Below are 12183 nucleotides of genomic sequence, written 5' to 3' on the forward strand. Positions count from 1 at the left end.
CTCATACGCACTCAGTAAAGACGCTTCACCTCTGTAACCAACAGTAGGGTCAGACAGATACTGATTTTTGAGGCTGATGCTGACATTCATATTCAAGACTTTAAAAAAATCCGATAACAAATCAACTAGTTTTCTTTGTTTTTTTTTACATTAACATAAGCTTTACATAACATAAAGATTCCTTAAATTTGGTTATTGCAGAACTGTGACCTAGATCTGCACTGAGGACATGTTACAGCTGAAAAATGAACTTGTGCAGCACCGTTTCTAAACTAAAGAAAAAGAGGAGGGGGGCTGTTCAGTGTAGGAAAGAGAGAAACATAATCTGCTAAACTTCATACAACACAATGCAGATAAAGAAGGAGTGGACTGGCAGCTACACTGGATTACAATACGTTTCAAGCTTATCAGCCATTACCAGCATGTGTCTGTGATGAGATAATAGCGTTCAATGATATCAACCGTCTGAATCACTTTTCGGGCTCTAATTGACAATTGCATCGTTTTAAACCTAAATCTTTCGCATTTTAGATATGAGATTTAAAGACCATGAATACTTGTGGTCCATACAGAACTGCATCTAACGAATAAAACACACAATTAATTTGGTGCAGTATGGACAAAATACGCTTCGGTCCAAATGACATGACAGTAACTCCATGGTTAGCCACAGCTGGACAGACCAACTTAAAATTGAAATTAAAATTAATTGAATAAATCAAAGCTATATCAAAACTAATAAAACGATGCCAATATGACTGAAAAGTAGAATAAAGTTCTGAGGAGTAGACTGTGCCAGATTCACACTCAGTCATACTATTTATAAGGTCATTTTATTGCCTGAAACATATTAAGAACCAGTTTAGAAGGGACTAAACATTTCCACTTGAAATGCTAAATTAATGGCTTTGCTTCAGTAAAATAATAAAGACAGGAAATCATGCACCTGCTTGTTAGGTCTACTGAGGGGAAATTACTCCATAACCAACTGTAAACATGCTGCAAGTAGATAGAGCAGGAAGAGAATGATGTGTCCTTAGGGTGACATCTAGTGACTGTAGCGGAGACCCACAAGGCATTTTGAATGATTTTCTATATGACTGAATGTATCCTCAGTTTCCTTCCTTGTTTATCGCCTGAGAAATTCATGGGAAGTCTCAGCTGTGCACACAGACAGTTTGTTTTGACCGCTGGCCACATACCTGCATGACAACAGATCCTCTGACAACGTGATCCATGGTCCCATAGTCAAACACATCCTTGACATCCAGGTAAAAGTTGTCCTTGCCAGGGCTGACCGCTCGCATCAGCTTAGTGATGTTGTTGGAGTAGAGGGTGCTGGACTGCGTTGGCAAACGGCTGGGCAGGTCTGTGAAGCCGATATGGGTCACTCCCTAAAAATAAAGAAAAAATAAGTTTTGTGATGTTTCACCAAATTAGAAGCAGGGACCAATGACAGATGATGTTTGATATCCCCAAAAGACAATCGACATAGACCCAAAAAAAAACCAAATAAACAATTACTTTAGTATGGATGGGAGCGTGTGTGGACAGTACATGCACTGACCTTGTATACTGACAGCTCCCCTGGCACTGTGGTCTCAATGTTTCCTCCAGCTTCGGCAGCTAAGTCCACCACCACCGAGCCATCCTTCATGCTCTCTACCATTGCTTTGGTGATCAGGATGGGTGCCCGCCTACCTGTGATGTGAAATTGGACATAGAGACATCAAGGAATTAGTTGTCACATTTATTTTTACATTAAGCTTCAAATTAAATGTGTAAAAAACTGTGTAGAAATGTGGTGAAAAAGCTACAAATACACACAGACCTCCAGGCCACATTATGATCTATCAAGTGACTCACACTCTCAACAGCTAAGCTACCTGATGTACAGAAACTGTTCAAACCAAGAGTAACAAAACAAATGTGATGCTGTTGTGAAATATGTTCTGGTAGATTCCTGTAAAGTTATTTTTAATGTTCAATATTCCATGACTTGTCCTTTTTATTTCTAAATTCTCTGACTACTTGCCCAGAATACATGAAAGCTATTTACATGGCCTTGAGCTTAAGCACAGTCAGTCATGGAAACTTGCCTTTCACTTTTTAAATATAGAGTCAGTGTTTATGTTGTGCCTGAGTTTGTGCCTCTGTGCATACCAGGGATTAGAGCTGTGCTGATGACAATGTCCACGTCCTGACACTGTTTGGCAAACAGCTTCATCTCTGCCTCTATGAACTCTTTAGACATTTCCTTGGCGTAGCCTCCCTGGCCCTCTCCTGACTCCTTAATGTCCACCTCCAGCGGCTCTGCGCCCAGAGATTTAAACTGCTCCAAAGCTGCAGCTCTGGGAGAGGGGGGAGATGAGGTGTCAGAGGTGATTTCTTAGTCAGGCAGAAGGAAAATATCTCTGATATGAGAACACACACACACACGTGCATCTTAAAAATTTCCATTCTCGAAATCGGCAAAACATGGCATGGCCTTTATTGTGAAGGAGACGCAATGTGTTTTTCACTGACGAATAAAATCCACATGTAAATTATACAAATACTATTGTTACTGTTACATTACCACCTCACACACTTTTTCATGACAAAACTGACCATATTAGCTGCTGAAACAAGACAAATGATTTAATCAAACTCTGCACCTGTGTTGAAATACAATTGGCATTCATGTAATTTGTAATTTATGCGTATCATATCGGCAACAAACCTGGTGTCAAATCCTCTGACAATGGCTCCCATAGCCCTGGCACTGCCAGCCGCTGCCAATCCAGCCACACCACCTCCAATGATCAGCACCTATTCAAAAACACATACATGGGATGGGATGACAATACAGTCACGTGGCCTGTTAAAAGTTAAAACTGGCATAAACACACATTCACACTTACAGTAACACTAACAGAAACACACACATACAGACTCATACTCTGCACCTTTGCAGGTGGCACTTTCCCAGCTGCTGTGATTTGTCCGGTGAAAAAGCGTCCGAAGCTGTTAGCTGCCAGAACGACTGCCTTGTACCTAAAATGACATTTCATACATTAGAAATCAAAAAAGCCTATCAGTTAATCCTTCACGTTGACCCTTCTCATAATAACAGTACACTTGAAGGCATCATGTGCGTACCCTGCAATGTTTGCCATGGAGCTCAGTGCATCGTAACCCTGGGCGATGGTGACTCGTGGAACCTGGTCCATGGCCAGGACGGTGGCTTTCTTCTGGGACAGCATGTCCATCAACTCAGGGTTCTGGGCTGGATAGATGAAGCTGATTAAAGTGGCTGCTTCCTTCATCATCTCCACCTCATGGATGCCCAAAGCTGGGTTGAAAGTGGGAGCACGGACCTAGAAGCAGAAAAATGTGGTCGGAGAACATAAGTGGACAGGGGCAACATGAGAAGCAAAGCAAAATATCTGACCTCCAACCTTGGCCTCTAAGTACATCAAGGATGACACTCTTCAAATCTATACAAATTTCTTTAATCCATCCATCTACACACTTAGAAATGTTTGATAAGAATAAAAATCCCTGCAAGAGTCAGCCTGGTTTTTATATTCTCCACTACTCACTCTCTCTCTCTCTCGCTCTCTCTCCATTTTTCTACCTCGACTACCGTGTCTAAGTAAAGACAGTACTTCAGTTATTTGTTGTTTTAGCCTAGGAGCACTGCTTCTCTCCCACATTCCTATGCTCTGTCATTCTCCCTCTTCCTTCTGCACCTAACACCATAAAATGCACATTAAGTACAAAATCCTGCTGCAAAAACACTGACTGGCCCACACTGTTCCTTCCTTTATCCCTCATTACCTCTTCTTACACCTTCCTCCTCCCCCAGCCTCACTTTAATCCTACCTTAACCAACACATCAGACGCCAAGACATCTTTAATGTCTTTAATTGTTGCTCCAGCCTGGGTGTACTGTTCATCGGCAAACTTGGAAGGCTCTCCAGCTCCGGACTCCACGACGACATTGAAGCCCTGTTTGATGAGTGCCTGGACGCCAGCAGGAGACAGCGCCACGCGACGTTCATTCTGGAAAATTTCTTTGGGAACGCCAACTGTGAGTTGTTTGTATGGAATACCTGGAGGAGGCCAAGAAAAACAATACAGGAGCATGTGAGATAAGGGACAGCTGTTGTATGAATTCATTACTTCATGTTTTACTGATGACAGACTCATTCATGCCAAGCTAATGAACTGTTATCTATGGCTTGTTGAAACCCATTATGGGGGAAATGGTTTTTATAACCAACAGCCCACAAAGACCAAAGCAGACAATGGTTGTTCCAAAGGATTTCACAATGTTTCTCAGTTTTTCATACTTTAACAAAAAAAGAGCAAAAAAAGAAATGAGGAAAAAGGAAACATGCACAGTGTGTGTCAAAACAACAGAAAGATACACTAACAATACACAGGATACAGCTATTTTGTTGACTGAATGGATCATTGCAGCTGTATGTATGAGTTTGTGATTTGATAAATGGGAGACAATTCAAGAAGAATTAAAATCATTATTATGAAAAAAACCACACAGCGTAAATGCAGATACCACTGCAGCTTCAAGGAGAAATCACCTCAGTACATGACCGTGAGTGGAGTTCAAACTGAGTTTACCATAAATACAGTACATGCAGTATTCAGGGTCACTCAGTGTCCTGTAACAACATCACAGTCTACAGCCATGCTACCCTCTCTGAAGCTATTCACTGGCTTTATTAATAATAATAGTTGCAATAAGTTGCTAATCAGAGGCTGAGGGAAATATCATGGGTTTTGCAGGTATTTGTTCATATGTCGAAAGTATTGGACAAATTATGATTTGAAACTGATGAAGCTATGAAAGTCTGAACAAAATATTATTATATTTTATTATTACGGTAATCCGTTCAAAAATGTGTGAAGATTTCACACTGGACCAAAAGTTTCAACCAAAAAGCTCCGCAGACTTTTTGTCCAAGGCCACTGCAGGATAGGGGACAGTATTTGGAGGACATCACGGTCAGCAAGGAAATACTGTAATTCATTGCCAAACTTGTCTTTGTTGAAAGCCACACAGACCATTTATATTATTGAATGGGAAATTAAGACACAGACAAATGTTTTCACTGTGGATCCAGACAGCTTCGCTTTGTTGTCCAGGATTTTTGCAATTCAAAGCACAGCTGTTCCAACATGTGTATGAACCAGAGAGCAGCTCAAAATCTGAATGACACAGGTAAAGGAAAGAAACACAGGAGACTAATGAGTAGCCAACCTGAGAATGAGTAAGACAGACATAGAATAAAGTGGCTGAAAATTGTGTTTGTTCTTATTCATGTCTGGTGTGCAAGCAACAGGCAGGTCACATGTTGTGTTGGCTCCTACGGAAAATTCCACTGCAGCCCTTTCCCACTGTCTCCTCGTCTATATATAAACACTAGAGCCTCTGACGGCTGCCTTTCCTCTCACCCTGCTGTGGTGACCTGTCTTCTAACAACTTTTATTTTACAAAAAGCTCCAGGACACAAGAAAACTGAAAAAAAAATGGTTGCCAGCTGTCCATTTGATTTTTGGAAGTCTATAAACCAAGAGTGATATGGCACTGTTGTTATAAAATGTTAACACATTTTGCAGTCGGGTAGCAATCATTTTAAGACTAAGAGATTAGAGAGAGGTGGGTCGCCTGTCCCATGGCTATCGTATTACTGAACAAAAATGCAGCTTAAATCATGTTCAGAATGAGGATAGAAGCATAAGCTAAAAAAAAAAAAAAAAAAAAACTAGTGAGCATTAGCTCGTTTAGACTCTATATATATTTGTATAAATACGTTTTAAATTTAAGTGCTGTGAATGATCTCACAGGAGAGGTAATAATATGATAACCCTTAAACCTGATTAAAGATAAGTGTGTGAACTTCAGTGTCCATAACAACAAAGCTCCAAGGGCCACATGTAAACATTTTCTCTGCAGGATTTCATTCAATTTTTCTTAATAAGTTTTTTTTTTTTAATTGAAAAGCCAGTTGTTCGCTGAACCCAGTTCCAAGCTGGGTATCTGCCCCCAAACCAGAGCCACAAGTGAAGCACTGGCCTGCTGGGCCGCTGCACCGAGACCCAACATAGCCACATTTAAATAGCGTGGGCTCACACTCGTCCTGGGATGTGTCACAGGAGGGGGTGCTGAGGGGGTGATGTGGAATTTGTGACCACTGAGAGTATGTGTATGAGTGGGTTCCTATTTTGTTTAAAGGTAGCAAACTTTTCCACTATTCTAACAGTTGGTGGTGTTAACGCACCAATTTCATGAAGAAGGCAATATATGTATCACTTTTGTTAGGCCTCATTGGTAGCCTCAATGGATGTATGACTCAAACTCGCCTCCCTAAGACAGATTGTATTTATCTGTCTCACCAGCACCTGAAGCAACCAACTCCACGGACCCTGTTTTCTGTTTGAACGCCTGCTGACAGTGCTGAGTGGAAAGAGACAGATCTACATAGTTAGCATCTGCTAACCAAGAAGCATAATACTAGATCCGCAAACAAGTGCATCTAATATGATAAGGCTAGCAAGACAATGCCAACAGTCTGTTGAAAGCACAGAGTCATTCAGTTCACAAATGCACTCTCACATCAACGGGCTGACTCAGTCTGTACTGTACATCTATAGGCTCCCCAGAGGTCAAAGCATTAGAGCGTGTGGTGTGTTCCCCTCCTCTCCTTGTCTGAGAGATTGTAAGCTGATACCTGTGTGTCCAGAATAGGTCCTGCCAGCTGTTACTGGAGCTAACTGAACTGCAGGAAGGTCAAACACTAGTCACTGTGAACCAGGTCACCAGCACCCCTTTATCACTCAACCACACAGAGGCAGAGGGACATTGGCAGAATCATGGACCCAGCATGCACAGACATGAAGCACCTGCAACCAGCTGGCACTGGCTTTCACAGTACACACACACACACACACACACACACACACACACACACACACACACACACACACACACACACACACACACACACACACACACACACACACACACACACACACACAGAGTCTGGTTAGTGGGTATAGAGTGAGGTCATGGAAAAATTGGAGAATAATGCCTCAGGGCTGCATTAACCTGAATGTGACCTTGGAGCTCAGAGCAGATGAAGGTAGCAACACTGACCTTTAGAACGGACTTCTAAGAGGTAAGGGGGGGAAAAAAAGCTACTGTATGGAATTACAGGATAGTCCCTATTTGGTTTTATTTATATAAACAGTGGATTAACATCTTCATAACAATTACGAAGTACAGACCTTAAAAATGAACGAGCATGCAAAGAAAAAGAATGAATGAAAGATTGCTATAATTATATGACAATGACAGATTTGTTTGTTACCGAGGCCAACAAAAGACAATGGCATTAATAGAACACTTCCCTGTCCTTTTTAATTGTGAGTGGTACCATTTCACGGACAACATAACCTCTGTGATTGTTACTGTAATGAGAGGGTGACACCTGCAGCTGATGCACAGGTGCATGAGAGAGCACACTGAAGTTACAGGCGGCTTTGCTCTCATGCTGCTAGTAGTAAAACATGTCTCTATAAACTCCAGCAGATGTGGTATAAGTGTTTTAAAGGAGGAGGCAATACATACATTATTAATACACTGTGCTGTATTTGCTTTCTAATCAGGCAGTTTTGTACTGCAGCTGAATGTACTGCACAGAAACACTTACATCTAGGTTAGAAATGCTCAGGCTAACAATAATTTGCTGACATAAAACTGGGTTGTACTGCCCACTTCATTTTTACCAGGCCATCCACACATTATCTAAGAGTCTTGAGTGTATGAATATTTTTAGAGTCAGATCCAACATGCTGCTCTTTCTTAGCAGTAAACCGACTAACTACTGTCTGTGACTGGTGTGACATGCACCTAGGAAAGGAGGAGCTACATAATGGGAAATAAGCAGTGAATTAAGTGATTAATTCATTATCAAAATAGTTTTAGATCAATCTTATATTGATTTACTGATCAATTCATGGTTGAACAGAATGTCGTATGTAACACAACCATTAAAACATGACGGAGAGCTGTATATTGTACACAGCCTTGTCAATATTAACTCCTGAGTGGTACTGACTACTTTCATATGGTACCTGTACAATTAAACAGGTATCAATCTCATATTAGCTTGTCTACCACTGCAGTCATGCTGTCAGTAAATCAAATGTCCAATGCACTGACACAGTATCAATATATCAGTTTTATTTTTCAGGGATGGCTGGAGAAGATTTAACGGTCGCTGTGACACCTGGGACAGTCTGTGTCACCGTCACAACCTCTATGCTGTCTGTCTATGTTGTGCATACAAGACATGTTTTTATGGATCTAGTGACACAATAAAGTCAGTGACCTCAGAGGAGAGCTTTTGGTCTGACTGTAGAATTAAATGCTTTCTGTAAGTTCATCTTTTTACACATGGCCCTGTCAAACTGCTGTGTATGCATCGTATCTTACCTGGACTGGCACATCGTCCAAGAGCTTGATGGGTCCTGAAAAAGCGAAGGCATGATGATTTTATCGTACGGCTGCTCTGCAGCTTCGCGCAGGAAACCCCACTGAACACAGGGGCCGAGCAGTTGGTCACCACAACACGTAGGAGGCTCGCCATGGTGCACACACACCCGATACTCACACACCAGGAGGAGCTCAACAGGACAGGCAGCACCCCTCCTAGGGAAGAGACACGAGAGACAGGTGAGAGATAAGGGCACCAACAAACAGAGAGGGGAGGAGGAGGGGGTGGGGGTGGGGGTTATATGTAAGGAAGAATAACAGGAGGATGAAAGTGAAAATAAGAGCGTCTCACGTCTCTTTCCAGCATTATCAGCCTTCTGCACACTTACATTTGAAAAACGTCCACAGTAATATGTCCCACCCTGTTCACTTGTACAACAAGCACATATGTATGACCTTTGTTTATGCAACAGGTCACATTCACTGAGAAAACATTTCTACATGCATTTTTGCCATCATACAAGCGTATGTATGTTTTTGACCCATTTTCTGCAGGGATGATTTTGGAAAGAAAAAAATGGGTCACATCTGTATATTCACAAAATCATGGACAACCACGGTCACTTCTTTAAAGTGCAGCTCACTGAATGACTCAGAGGCGGCAAAACAGCATGGACAAGTGCATGTTTACTTAAGAGGGAGATAATGGAACTGGGATAGACTGGGATAGCTTGGCTGGTGTAGTAGGGTTTAAACTAGAATTGACTGGCAATAAACCCCACTCTGTCACTCTGTGTGTCCTCAACCCTGTGTTCAAGAGTCCAAACCAAATAAACACTGAGAGTAATAAACACCAAGTAAAAAAGCCTGTAATTTGCTGGCACCAGCTTCCTTGATTTGAGAATTTGCTCATCAGTATATCATTACATCTAACAAGTCCTACAATCAAAGCAAAGAGCAAAGCTGTGGTGTGCATGAATTTTGAAAGTCGGTTGTGAAACTGTGATATGTTTTTTGTGCAACTAACAAACCAAAACCGAAAATATATTCTGTTTATTATCACAGAGAAATAAGAAAAGCAACAGTTTCCACTTCAGGGAAACTGAAGTGGAAATTAATTGACGTCATGCACATTATTAAAATTTACCACTACAATAACAAGCTGCGGACAGGATTAACAGTCACATTACGGCCTGTGTATGTTGTTTTATTTTGTCAGACCTATTATTAAAAAAAAAAACCAAAACACTCAAGCTTACACGTCACCAAATCATGAACCCCTCTGATGCAGCTAACGTTTTGCTGACGATAGCTCATTAAAAAAAAAAAAAAAAGGAGGAACAAGATCATCGTGTTGCAAACGTTTGTTGCTTTATGTAAAATCTAGCGGGGCGGCGGGTGGAGGTGGAGGTGGTGGTGGTGGTGGGGAGGGTGAAAGCTACAATGAGCTAACAAGCGCGCTAGCTAGCGGCTAACCCACATCTGTTTCGTGTGTGAAGGCGACGTATGACTCAAAAAGCCCCCCCCCCCCCCCCCCCTAAACACGCAGAGAAATGCAAACCGAAACAAATGCGTGGTGAAAAGCGAGGGTGTAAAGGTGAACGGCGGATAAGTCGACTGACCTTTGCAGACAGTCCTGGCTCTGTGCAGCACAGGCGGGCGAACTCTCCGTCGACCCGGAAGATGTCTGCAGCAGCGGCCGGTGTTGAATTTTACTGGATCATATGAGACGCATCAGAGGATATCCGATGACTTCTGATGCGCTGGCTGTGCCTGACCAATGGGGCGTGACAAAAGCCGTGGTGAATGCGTGTGCACGTATGCACACATGCATATTGCTCGGTGAAAGTTACTTCAACTTTTGGTTGATTGACAGTAACATTGACATTATTTTATACACTAAACCGATATGTCACTTAAGGCTTGATTTGGGGCACAGACTTGTGTTAGAAATCAGTTTGAAGCAAACGCACATGTAGATTTCTGACTGCATACACATCCATGCACACTAATAAAGATATGAATAAACTGAGTAGATTTATATATTGTACTAAAGTATATAAATATATATATACAGTCTATGATTGTACCATGGTGTCAGAAATGGCGTCCCAAGCATACGGAAGATGCAGCTTTATATAAATCCACTGAGGGTCGCACTTTGACTATTTTTAATCCACCAACCCACTGTGGGATAAAAATGCTATTTATCTATCTAACCATCTATCTATCTGGACCCTCTTGTCTGTCTTTATAAAACTTTCCTTATACACTAAACCAAACTTAACAAAAAGAGAACATAAACAGACAATCCTCAGCTGAACAGTTCAGGGTTCAAACCCAGGACTTTCTTGCTGTGAGGTGACACTGTGCCACCCTAACTTCTAACACCAGCACAAAAGTGAAATCCTGAAAGTAGACTTTGACACAGGGTCCATCTTCCACTCCTTAATAAGTACACTTGTAAACTATGTGCGATATTACACTTCATGTAAACACACAAATAATCTAAACATTGTATTCCACTGAATATATTCTTTCTTGATATATATATTATGCTTGATACCTGTCCTAGTTCAAAACCTCTAAGGTTATGTAAGCACTGTTCCTATGGTGGCAAGTTTATGTACATTAGTCAATTATAACTGACCACACGATCAAATAATTACGAATAATGACTAAAATTATTAATGTTGCAACTCGTGTTTACAAAAAACCAGGTTATAGTAATTCTGCCAAAGAGTGTTATGTCCATATTGTCTTAATATCTTGTTATTAGTCAAATGATGACAGACTATGAGCAATTCATTCAGCCATTTTGAATCTGGCTTTCACAAAGAAACATGGTTTGCTCAAAGGAGCAAAGGACTAAGACAAAAACAACGCTGGGATTTTACATTTCAAGCTGTTATTGAAAAATTAACAATAAATGATTGTAGAATTTGTATTAATCAGTGATGGCAGCAATCCAGAGAGGTCTCATACAATTTAATATAGAATGTCTTAATAAACTTAGATAAGACATGTACTTTCAATACAGTCAATTGTAAACAGGGAGTAAAAACACCCTAGGCACTTTGACAATTTTATCATGTATAGACTGTGATTTATAATACTTTGATTTTGATTTTAACAGTATCTTTTAATTTGCTAGATTAGAAGACTTTATGTACAACTGTCGCACACATACATCCACAAAAGCATTTCTTCTTTCACTTTGTCTTTGTTTGACCTCAACACTGATCATTTATTCAGTTTTGATTCACGTAGTCTGTCTTTTTTTTTTTTTTTTTTGAACAAATACAAATCTCTTTGCTGCAAGCGAGGTTTACAAAGAGTGATTTATTTATAACTGCAAACTCTGGAATTATTTGTAAACATGACTTTGCATGCTCAAAGTCATTGCAGTCTCAACTTGAGCAAGCCAGCTAGCCTCTGTGCTAGTCTGAGAGGGGGGTCAAGCTAGCTGCCTCCCCCGGAAGCTAAGTTACTTAGCTTACTTCCTCACTCTAAGTCAGGGCACCGGTGAAGTATGACATAAGGTAACTGAAGCAAAGTCTGTTCCCTCCTCTCCAGTCCCAAGATGTGTCTGCAGAACTGTGACAGCACATGCATGTTGCCCTGTTCCACTTGTGATGATGAGCTATACATTTAGTGCTCCTGAGGGACAAATTGCA

The 12183-nt window shown here is 41.0% G+C and overlaps 1 protein-coding gene across 1 annotated transcript in view; it reads right to left on the minus strand.

Annotated features, from left to right (window-relative positions):
• The window catches only part of nnt (nicotinamide nucleotide transhydrogenase), a 33288-nt gene extending 23019 nt beyond the window's left edge, over positions 1-10269 (minus strand). The window contains exons 1-9 of the mRNA XM_071465621.1: positions 10129-10269; positions 8507-8722; positions 3868-4097; positions 3142-3359; positions 2949-3036; positions 2723-2811; positions 2164-2351; positions 1568-1701; positions 1203-1394 (exon numbers count right to left, since the gene is read on the minus strand). Coding sequence (XP_071321722.1) covers positions 1203-1394; positions 1568-1701; positions 2164-2351; positions 2723-2811; positions 2949-3036; positions 3142-3359; positions 3868-4097; positions 8507-8660 — 1293 coding nt within the window. The 5' untranslated portion in view covers positions 8661-8722; positions 10129-10269. The remainder of the gene's footprint in view (positions 1-1202; positions 1395-1567; positions 1702-2163; positions 2352-2722; positions 2812-2948; positions 3037-3141; positions 3360-3867; positions 4098-8506; positions 8723-10128) is intronic.
• Positions 10270-12183: the final 1914 nt, after the last annotated feature.

Source organism: Trachinotus anak, unplaced genomic scaffold, assembly GCF_046630095.1.
Source record: "Trachinotus anak isolate AG129_WGS33_773 ecotype Australia unplaced genomic scaffold, CSIRO_AGI_Tana_v1 ptg000028l, whole genome shotgun sequence".
Lineage (NCBI taxonomy): Eukaryota > Metazoa > Chordata > Actinopteri > Carangiformes > Carangidae > Trachinotus > Trachinotus anak.